An 11,049-nucleotide genomic window follows, 5' to 3' on the forward strand; every position below is an offset into this window, starting at 1 on the left:
AGAGCCAGGGCCACCGGCTGCCTCTCCGCCCTCAGACCCTCTTGGCTTGGTGTGTCAAAATGGGGAGTCTACTTAAAATATTCAGACCCTTTAATGCAAGAATTCCATTTCTGCAAATCTCAGTTAAGGAATAATAAAAGGGTGGGAGGGGGGCAAAGATTTATTCACAAGCATCCTCACCACATCAGTAATTGATAAAAATAGGAAGTATCACCAATGTCCAAAAGGTAGCAGTCTATAAAATAGTATCTAATACAGCTGGAAATGTATCTAATACATTTGGAAATGAAGTTTCCAGAGATTTTTTTTAAAGACATGGAGAAATGGAAAAAAGCTTATGAAAATCATACAGTATAGAGTCTCAATTACACTTTTAACACATTATAGACAAGACCGATGGGCAGCACACTAAGATACTAAAAGTGGTTATTGTGGACTGAGAACTGGAGTGGGGTGTTTTCTCCTTTATATATTTCCCAATTTTACTTTTATTTTTTATTAATTTATTTTTTTTTAGCAGTGCATAGGTACTACTTTTGTAATCAGGAAATAAATTTTAACTGTTAAAGGTGGAGTGGGATAGGGCAGAAGACTCGAGCTAACAACTACTAGACTTGAACTTCACAAGGTTGGGCATCATGTGGCCATTTTGTTTATTGCTTCAACCCAGAATTGAAAGCAAGGCCAAGCGCATGGTAGGTGTTTGCTCACTTTTGACTACCTGCCATCGGGAGCAGGTTAGAAGACAAGGCTCAGCTCTTTTCATAAAGGTTGAACCTCAAATGGTACCAAACCTAATACAGTCATAAATACAGTCATAAAGTTGTGGTTTTATAAAATAGGCGTGGGACTTTTGACATTAAGCTGGAAACCAAACTGGCTCCAGCCCCAAGTTCGGGACAGGAGTGAAAGCAAACACAAGGGTTTCAGCTTTAACAATTGGCCCCAGCTTCCTCCTGCAAAGAACTGAATAAGGCTGTTGATCCGCAGAAAGAAGTTTTATTTCCTTGTGCAAAAAAGACATTTCAAGTCATGCTAGTCAGTCACACTTGGGCGAATCCTTCCCACACAAGAAACGGGGGTAAAGGAGGTACTTTAAGTTGTACTCAGTTTTGGCTAAACAGTAAGCAATCTCCCGGTCACACTTGCACATGAGTTCTTGGCATTTGTCCTCCACTGGTCCTGGAAGAAGTGGGAAAACTGAGGTTAGAGCAGGGACTTGGAGAGACTTGAAGATAAATGCAAGGGAAGCCAGTAAAGCTGGGGACAAGGAAGGGCATAAATTGCAGCTGGCTGACACTTTGACAGTTCACCACGTTATCTCTCTTGTCATAACTCCTGAAGGAGGTGATGTTCAGCCCATTTTACAGAAAAGGAAATTGAAGTTGCCAGGGGAGTGTTTTCAGAGAGGAAGTCCAAAGTCCATATGCCCTTTTAGCTTCTCTTCTGCGTCAGTATTACACTAGTGCATTTAAGGATCCATTTAGATAAGCAGTAGGTGCCTGGGAACCATCCAGGCTTTTTTTTTTTTTTCAGAATGCCTTCTCTGCTAGTTCCTAGCTGTGTGGTCTTACCTAAACTTTCTGAGCCAAGTCCTCATGTAGATGGGAGCACCATCCGCTTTGCAGGTTTATTGGGAAGCATGGGTGAGAAAACCTATGTAAAGTGCCCTATGCGTGTAACTCCATCAATGTTGGTTCTACCTGCATTTCTTTGCCTTTTCTCTCCAGGTCTCTTTCAGATGCTCCTTCAAGAGAACAGTTTGTTCCCATAGCCAACATAATACTCAATGGTGAAAAGCTAAAAGACTTCCCTCTGAAATCTGGAACATGACAAGGATGCCCACTCTTGCCACTTCTATTCAACATAGTATTGGAAGTCCTAGCCACAGCAATCAGACAAGAAAAAGAAATAAAAGGTATCCAAATTGGAAAAGAAGAAGTAAAATGTCATTATATGCACATGACATGATACTGAATAAGAAAATAGTTTGTTTTAGATAACAATCATATATTCCATCTCTTCCTTCCATCCTGGGCCTACCTTATACAGAGGTGCAAAGGTTGCCACCCAAAGATAAATCTCCTTCTGCCTTGGGAATTCCACTGCTAGAGAGTCATTCCTTTAGGTTGGAAAGATTTTGTGATATTCAAGTTGTATCTTATTAATTTAGAAGGTATAACAGCTATGGATATGTCATCTGCCTTTGACTGTGGGTTTTTAATTATCCACAAAATGGGGGGAAAAAAAACACCCACTATTAAATCTTGCCAAATTTCTTCCAGAGGCACAGTGAAGCATGAACTCTGGAGGTAGCCAGCTTGGCCATGGATATAGTTCCTTTGGGCACATCACTTCATCCTTCCCAGGCTGTTTCCACAGGGGCCATATGAGGATACTAAAAGTACCTACTTCTAAGGGCTGTTGGGAGAATGAAAAGAGACCAAGTCAGTAAAATCCAGAGCATACAGCAGGTGCTTATGAGCTGCAGCTGACCTCCTTAAGCTGTCAGCTAATCTTTAAAAATCCCCTCTTAAAATGCTCAAGTTCCATGGAGATCCTAGCAAGGTGAAGCATGAGACTCAGAAAATTCATCAGCTTCTCTCAGGGCAACACTTGAAGAGCTTGGCAGCACCAGGAGGGGATGGAGCGATGAGTGGGGGAGGGGTGGGGGATGTCAAGCAGGAGGCAGGGGGCCTGGGACCCTCTGTAATGAGCTGAGTTGATTAAAGGTGTTTATCTGCATGACTGCACACAGGGTTTCCCAAACTCAGACCCATAGCAGCTTCAAGATGCTAGCTTTAAATCCCCTTTATTTCTAATAGTAAGTCAATTATTAAATAAATTATGATTTAATTATATTAAATGGTATTAAATTGCATCAAATAAATTCTATCACTGACATAAATGGAAAACCAAAATCTTATACCACAAATATAAGAAACTGACTAAAAAACAAAGAAAGCAAAAACAACAACAAAAACCAATGAAGATAAAGTCCTGATATCAAAGTCTAGTTAAATGCTGTTGCCCACCTGAAAGCTGTGAGCCCCCAAATTGGAGTGTCTTGGTTTAAAGAAAAAGGGAGATTAGCAAGTGTAAGAGAGGTTTACCCTCTCTAGCAGTCAGACTATCGTGCAATTGATACTTCCTCCTTGCCTAATTGGAAAAATTAACAAAGGACTGAGAGGGAAAATCTTTCTCCCTTAAATTCATTTATTAAGCTTCCCAGGGACTTACTTCCCTGGTGGTCCAGTGCGTAAGGCACTACGCTCCCAATGCAGGGGGCCCGGGTTTGATCCCTGGTCAGGGAACTAAGATCACAAGGCATGTGGCGCGGCGCGGCCCAGAAAAGAAAAACTGCCTTGGTTATAATTCAGTAAATGGATAACAACAGAAAAAGTCAGGACGATGGGAGCTGGCGTTAACTGTGCAGTTATGCGGAGCCAGGCACTGGGCAAAGAGCTGGCTCTATGGTCCCCATCTCACCCAGTCCTCTCAGGGCAGTGCCATTGGCACCCCAACCTTACAGAGGAAAAATCCAGGAAGGGGTGTGGGGACTGGGCCCCAACTCAGCTCTGCCCGACCCCAGGCCTCCTGGCTTGTCTGCAGGAAGGGAGTAGGGTGTCAACTCGGGGCACTCGCCCACCCTTACAAATTCAAGTTTGTAACAGGATTGTTTAATAGAGTTTTTTTATATATATATATATTAGAGTATAGTTGATTTAGTTAGTTTAGTTAGTTGATCTTGTTAGTTTCAGGTGTACAGCAAGTGACTCAGTTATACATATATCTGTTCTTTTAATAGAGTTTTAATGACATGGAAAAGAGCTTATACTTAAGAGGAAAATAAGGGGTACAAAACACACTGCCATGTTTTTTATGTATTATGCACTCAAAAAGACAAAACACCACCACCACCACCAGAAGGTTAATCAAATGGATGTCTGGGTAGTGTCAATGGAGTTTTATTTCCCACCAAACTTTTACATTTTCTAATTTGAAACTCTTCTACTTTGAGCCATACGGTGCTTTCATCGTGGAAAAAGCAATCTCAATCAACCAAATTTGAAGGGCAGCTATTTCAAAGTTTAGTTTACATTATTTGTTAGACTTAAAATACCTATACCACTCAGTGCCGAAAGGAGGTGGCTTGTGGGGACTTTGGTGGCCTTCCTCCTCCCTTATCTCTACCAGGTCTCCCTTTAGCCTCTCCCCAGCCTCTACAATAAACACCATTTACATTTTTTAAATGCTCCTGCCGAGTAAATACCCATCCAGGACAAGTTCTCTAACCCCCTTTCAGGCTGCTCTCCAGTCCTTTCTACATATAAATTCTAAGGGCACCTCAGATACACCATTTGACCCAACAGTTCTAGGACTCCATGCTACAAAACCCTCTCACAAGTGCACAAAGACTTAGGAACAGCCATGGTCTCTGCAAAATAAAGTACATTCGTGTCACTGGCCATTCTCAGTTGGGGCCCCCGGGGGGCATTTGGCAGTGTGCGGAGACATCTTTGGTTGTCACGTTGGGGATTGGGGGTGCTACTGGCATCTGGTTGGTAGAGGCCAGGGACGCCGCTAAACTCTACAATGCCCAGGACTGCCCCCTCACTGGAGAATTGTCCAGCCCCAAATGTCCAAAGTGTCAAGATGGAGACACTCTGCCATAGGTGATTGTCTGGCTTTAAAAGAATGAGGCTGACCTAGATGTTCCAAGATGTCCAAGACACTATATTAAGTGAAAAAAATAATAAAATATACGTAGTGTGATCTGATTTTTGTTATTGTTTGTTTGTTTACACATGCACAAATCTGGAGGAAAAGATGCCAAACTTAACAGAAGCTAGTTAACTCTGGTGGATGGAGTGTAACTTTCTACATTACAGTGTTTCTGGAATGTTTTAATTTTTCACAAGAAAGGTGGATTAGGTTTGAATCAGAAAAAGCATGTGGATAAATGGATGGATAGACAGATGGACAGATGAACAGATAGATAAAAATATGTAAAAATTGGTAAATGAACCAGCTGGTGCAGGAGCCAGCCCTTCTGCCTGTAAAATTTCCAGGGGCCGCTGCACAACAGAGACACGTACAATGTGAGCAATGTGACCTGGTGGGGTAGGGACTTCTGAGGAAAGAGCCATTGAAGCTCCAGGGTTGCAAGCGGAGGACAGCTGTCTAAGGACAGGGTGACTCGCATGAACACTCCAGCCAGTTCCCCTTCCCTCCCCCATCCATGAGCAAGTCCCTCAGCTCCACCTTCCAGCCAAACATGTCCAGAAGCCCCCCTTCCACCATCTCCACTGCCACCACCTGCCCAAGCCACCTCTCACCCAGATCCCTGGGACAGCTTCATACAGGTGCCTGGCTTCCACCCTTGCTCCCTCCAGCATATGTTCTATGCAGCAGCCAAAAATGCAGTACGGTTAAAATGCAGATCGGATCATGTCCCTCCTCTGCTCAAAACCCTCCCTGGCTCTCCATCTCCCTCAAAGGAAAGCCTCCAACGGCCTGGGGGATCTGGCCCTCATCATTCTATTATCACCTACTACTCTCTCCCTGGGTGACTCTACTCCAGCCTCACCCTCCTCAAACCACCCAGACATTCATCCCTACTTCAGGGCCTTTGCACTGGCTGTTCCCACCACCTCTTCCCACGACTCCTTCATTCCCCAAGTCTCTGCTTCAATGGCATCTTGTCAGTGAGACCTTCTCTGACCCCTGAGCATTCTGGGGTGAAGATACATTTTTACTGAGGCAAAATTCCCATAACAAAATTTACCACTTTAAAGTGACAAGTCAGTGGTATTCAGTACATTCACAATGTTCTGCCACCATCCCCTCTATCTAGTTCCAAAACATTTTTATCAGACCAAAAGAAACCCCATATTTATTAAGTCACTCCCCAATTCCGCTCTCCGGAGTCCCTGGTAACCACAAATATGCCTTCTGTCTGTGGATTTGCCTAGTCTGGACGTTTCATATACATGGAATCATACAATGGGTGACCTTTTGTGTCTGGCTTTTTTTTACTGAGCTTCACGTTTTCAAGGTTCATCTATGTTGTAGTTGGTATAATACTTCACTGCTTTCTCTTCCGACACAGCACTTGTAAAAACAATTGGCACAGACGCTATTTACTGCTCTCCTCTTTTTAGACCACAGAGCCTTGCTTCTCTGTTTTGCCCAAAACCTAGCAGGGAGCCTGGCACAGAGTAGATTCTCAATAATAATTTTTGGGAGAATACAGAAAAGCCATACATTGTTTCTGATTCTTATACAAACCCAACACCAGAGTTTTATTATTCCCATTTTACAGATGAGGAAAGTGAGGCTCAGAGGGATTTAGTAACTTATCCAAGGCCACAGAGCTGACCCAATGCCTATGCCTCCTTTGTGCTCCCACCCTTTTCCCTGAGCAAGAAAGATCCTTTCAAAAGCAAGGCTGGGTCTCACTGCTCCATGGCCTCAGGAGCCCAACAGCTTCATGTTATTCAAGAATAATAAAAACTGAAGAGGAAACCTAGCTCCCAAGGGTTAAGTTTAAAATAAAGGCCTGCCAGTAAATATTATTATATGCTTAACATTGAAAAAATATATATTTAAGTCAGGCCCATAAATGGAAAATGGGCCACACCTATAATTAAGCAAACAACTATGTTCAGAATGTTTCCAAACAGAATAAGAATATTTTTAGCAAAAAAAAATGCATAATAGATATTTTGGTTCTCTTCGTTTGGTTCAGGGAGGGCAGTTCTGCAAACAGTCACAGACTCCACCAGCAGACACACCAATAAATATTTTACAAACATCATTTTTACATGGTTTGTAAAAATGATTGAAGGGAGAAGAGAAAGGTCTTTAACACATTTCCCATTCAAGGCCCACTTCTCCTCTCCACCCATAGTGGAAGGGGGCAGTTTGGGGACAGGGAATATGCCCAGAAGTGGGCTTATCACCACTATGTTAAGCAAGTCACTTCTTTCCCTGGGCTTCATTTTCCCCAATTCTAAGTGAGAAGGTTGGATGAGATGATGTCTGGGGAGTTTTCAGTCCTTGATGTTATGTCTCCATATTAATTCAGTTTTGCTCTGTGCCAACTCCTAATTCAGACTCAGAGGATACAGCTGCGAATCCATGCATATCTAAGAACATCTTTCTACGTAACCCTTAGGATAGCCTCCTTCCCTCTAGAGGAGAACAAGTCTGCAGAAGCTGGGGTTTTAGTGGAGAATCACACCAGATCCTCAGTTCTCTCAGGTGGAGGTAGTGGGGGTCAGAGAGAGGTTCAGATGAGGATGAGGGATGGAGAAGACGGTAGGGAAGAAAGTGACAACTTCCATCCAATTTGGTTATCACGTTATAAAACTTCTTCCATCTTTGCAACACCCATCTTCCAGGTAAGGAAACAGGCTCAGAGACATCACTGATCTAAGAGCCAAGTGATTTTCAACAAGAGTACCAAAACTGGGCTTCCGTGGTGGCGCAGTGGTTAAGAATCCGCCTGCCAATGCAGGGGACACAGGTTCAAGCCCTGGCCCAGGAAGATCCCACATGCCGCGGAGCAACTAAGCCCATGCGCCACAACAACTGAGCCTGCGCTCTAGAGCCCACGAGCCACAACTACTGAAGCCCGGGCACCTAGAGCCTGTGCTCTGCAACTAGAGAAGCCACGACAATGAGAAGCCTGCGCACCGCAACAAAGAGTAGCCCCCACTCACCGCAACTAGAGAAAGCCCGCGGGCAGCAATGAAGACCCAATGCAGCCATAAATAAATAAACAAACAAATAAATAAATAAAATGATATGGAGCAAGTTAACAATAGTTTTTAAAAAAAAGAAGTGGCCGGTCATGTAAAATGTACAGTGATATCAGGTTATGTTATAATTATCCTCATTAAATACACGCTGCTTGTGGTTAAAGACAGATGATAGATAGGTAGATAGATAGACAGATAAACAGATAGATAGATAATGAAGAATTTTTTTAAGGCCAGAATTAAATTTAGGAATAGAATGGTTTTTGAATAACGTTATAAGCCAGAAACCTACTCTCTTGGTTAAAAAGGACCAGCAAGTGACCCAGGGATGTTTCAGCTAACGTAACACTGAACTGAGACTTTCTCCTAATTTCACAAAATTAGAAGGATTAAAAGAAAATTGAAAGAGAAATTACTTTCTTTTGGGGGGTTCAGGGTTACACAGAACTGTCTTCTTGTCCTTCCCCAAATCCTGGGCTCAGTGAAATAGTGCCTGGTCATCTTCACCGGAGGTTCTGTGTTGGGTCATTTCTTCACCAGACATTAATGACATCTACTAGGCATGAAGCACAGTGACACTGTCACTTCATCCTTACAATAGGCCGGCTTGATTTCCGCCCCCAGTTTACCAATGAGGAAACTGAGGCCCTGAGAGATCAAGGCTTGGCAACGTCACAGAATCTGAATCATGGACTAAGCTGTTGGCCAGAGGCCAGGGTTTGCAAACTCAGACATCCCCTGGGGCAGGCAGTGCTAATGAGCGAAGCAAAGGGGATATATCAGACCCAGGTGTACTCTTCATTTTGACAAATAAATGGGCTCACCATTCCCATTTTTCTTGAAGCATTCAGCCTTTTGACCTACCTTCTGTTTTCCTGGGTCTGATAGAAATATTCCTTTTCCATAACAAAATCAACAGCACAGGAGAAATGAGCTATAGTAATTGACACTTGGCCTCAATGTCAGGCAGACAATAGGGCACAGTGGAGACTGGGGCAGATGGGGAGAGATGGGCCCTGCCTATACTTGGAAGTCCCTCTATGCTCCAGCCAGTGGTTGCTACCGGGTCTGATGCTGGGAACTCACCACACAGGATGTGCTGATTGACACACTGCCAGGAATAGCGCTCCATCTTGGGACTGCAGCCAGCAACCTCGGCACGTTTGTAGCAGCAGTCGTGGGAATGACAGCACCTGTGGGTGGCAGACAGGCAGACCGCCGGGTGGGTGAAGGCAGGGATGCTCTCTTGGCCATCCTCCTGTGCCAGGACTTCGGGTGAGTGAGGACCCACAGGGTGACAGCATCTTCTGGTCCAAGCCTTCTCCCTGAGAATCCCCATCTTGGGAAATAATTCCACCGACCTCAGTGTGTCCTGCGCTGCCTCCATCCCTCTGCCACACTCGAGCCTGGCCCCTGCCTGCCTCACTCTCTGAGTCTCCGAGCTCCAGCCACAGTGGTCTCTTCTCTGTTCCTGGAGCGAGCCACACCCTCCCCATCTCCTGACTTTGCCCACACTCTGCCCCCTGCCTGGGAGAACTTCATGCCCCCTCTTCCTGCTCTAGGTCTCAGCCTGAGTACCCGCCCCACCCCCAGGATGCCATCCAGATCCCACATCTCCCCAGGCTCTGACAGTCTCCTGATCACACCCTCTCCTAAGCCCAGGTTCCTTCCCTCCGGGCAGGTTTTTGATGAGACCCTAATTAGGGAGAAGACTGATTAGCAGCTGTCCTCCCTGACCAAGACCTCTATGAGGGCGGGGCCATTTCTGTCCTGCTCCCCACGGTGTCACTGGTGTCCAGCCTGCCACGTAAGAGCACCTCGAAAGCAATAGTAATGATAATAATAACATACAAATTCCCTGAGAAACACCCACCAATGTCTGTAAACTTGTCCATCGTGCAATCATCCACTGCTCTTGCTTCCATCCAGCCAGCAGCCCCACCCTGCGCTGACCCCTCAGTAGGGTCTGGCAGGGAGACATCAGCCAGATTGCACTCTGCCCTCAAGGAGCTCCCAGTCTGGCGGGGAGAGGCAGACAAGCCACCAGGTGCCACGTGTGTGGCGAGAAGTGCTGGGATGTGGGGTTAGGAGAGGGGCTTCTGGGAGCCAGAGAAGTGCCAGGCCCAGCTGGGCTTCAGGGAAGGCTTCCTAGAGGAGGTGAGGCCTGGGCTGCACCTGGAAAGATGTGCAGGAACTAGACAGCCAGAGTGTGGGAGGGAGGGCAGGGCCCATGGCAGGAGCCTCCAAGGCACGAGGCTGGATAAAGATCTGTCAGTGACAGCTACATCCTCCGAGCTGGGAAGAGACAGTCACATTCCACGCCCCTGCCCCCCACCAGCACTAAGTGGAAATGGTGAGTGGCTGTGTCTCTTTAAGCCTCAGGGACCTCATCTGTAAAATGAGGATCACCATCATACCTGCCTCCTCGGATGGCCGTGGCCCTGAGGGCAAATGAAAGGAAGTCATGGCAAGATCCAAGCCTGCAGCCTCGCACAGAACAGGCCCTTCTCACACAGCAGCAGAGGGCAGTGATGGGGGCGTGAATCTAGCCAGGCTGCCTGGGTTCAAATCCCAGTTCCCACCCCTCACTCTCTATGTGGCCCCAGGCAAGTTGATCTCTCTGTGCCTCACTTTCCTCATCTCTGAAATGGGGGTTTGTGAGGGCTCGAAGGGGTTCTCAGAACAGTTCTGATGCAAAATAAGTCTGATCAATGACGTGCAATTTTTTTCAGCTAACATAATCAATCACTCCATGGCCAGACGGTGGGGGGGGGGCAGCTGGCACCACAGTTTGGCCTCATTGGCCGTGTTGCCCAGGATGCCCTCTGCCTGCAAGTAGTACCGCGTGCTGGGATCTTCCTAGCCCAAACCCCAACCTCGTTTTTGGGTATTTCCTCATAGGTGATATTTCCTTCCTGACCCCAGGGGGTGGAACCTTCTGGCCCCAGCATGCACTCACCAGTCAATGGCATCCCTGGGCTGGCCATGGCCACCCAGGCCACAATAGCAGCCGTAGTTCATGTAGGCCATGGCGGTGCGGATGCCAGCACAGTGCACAGTCCCTGCCAGTTCTATGAGCCCACGTCGGTGCACATGTGACCTCTGGGAAGCTGGGGTGGGTAGGGGGAGACAAATGTTAGAGGCTGCAGGTGGGGGCTGCCCTGGCTCTGGGGAAGGGCAGCAGCCTGAAAAGGGCCTGGATGACTGTCTCAGTTTGAATCCTGCTTCTTATTCCTAGGTGTGTAACCTTGGACAGCTCAACCTCTCTGTGCCTTGGTTTCCT

At 46.2% G+C, this 11,049-nt stretch overlaps 1 protein-coding gene across 1 annotated transcript; it reads right to left on the minus strand.

Annotated features, from left to right (window-relative positions):
- Window positions 1-839: 839 nt before the first annotated feature.
- LOC101289960 (group 10 secretory phospholipase A2) lies at window positions 840-10,994 on the minus strand (the record flags this gene model as incomplete). The annotated part of the gene is made up of 3 exons (XM_033428758.2): window positions 840-1,182; window positions 8,853-8,959; window positions 10,726-10,994. Coding segments are annotated over 3 exons (519 nt in total), but the record flags the coding sequence as incomplete, so codon positions are not given.
- Between the last annotated feature and the right edge of the window lie 55 nt (window positions 10,995-11,049).

The sequence above is a fragment of the Orcinus orca genome, chromosome 16, assembly GCF_937001465.1.
Source record: "Orcinus orca chromosome 16, mOrcOrc1.1, whole genome shotgun sequence".
Classification (NCBI taxonomy): domain Eukaryota; kingdom Metazoa; phylum Chordata; class Mammalia; order Artiodactyla; family Delphinidae; genus Orcinus; species Orcinus orca.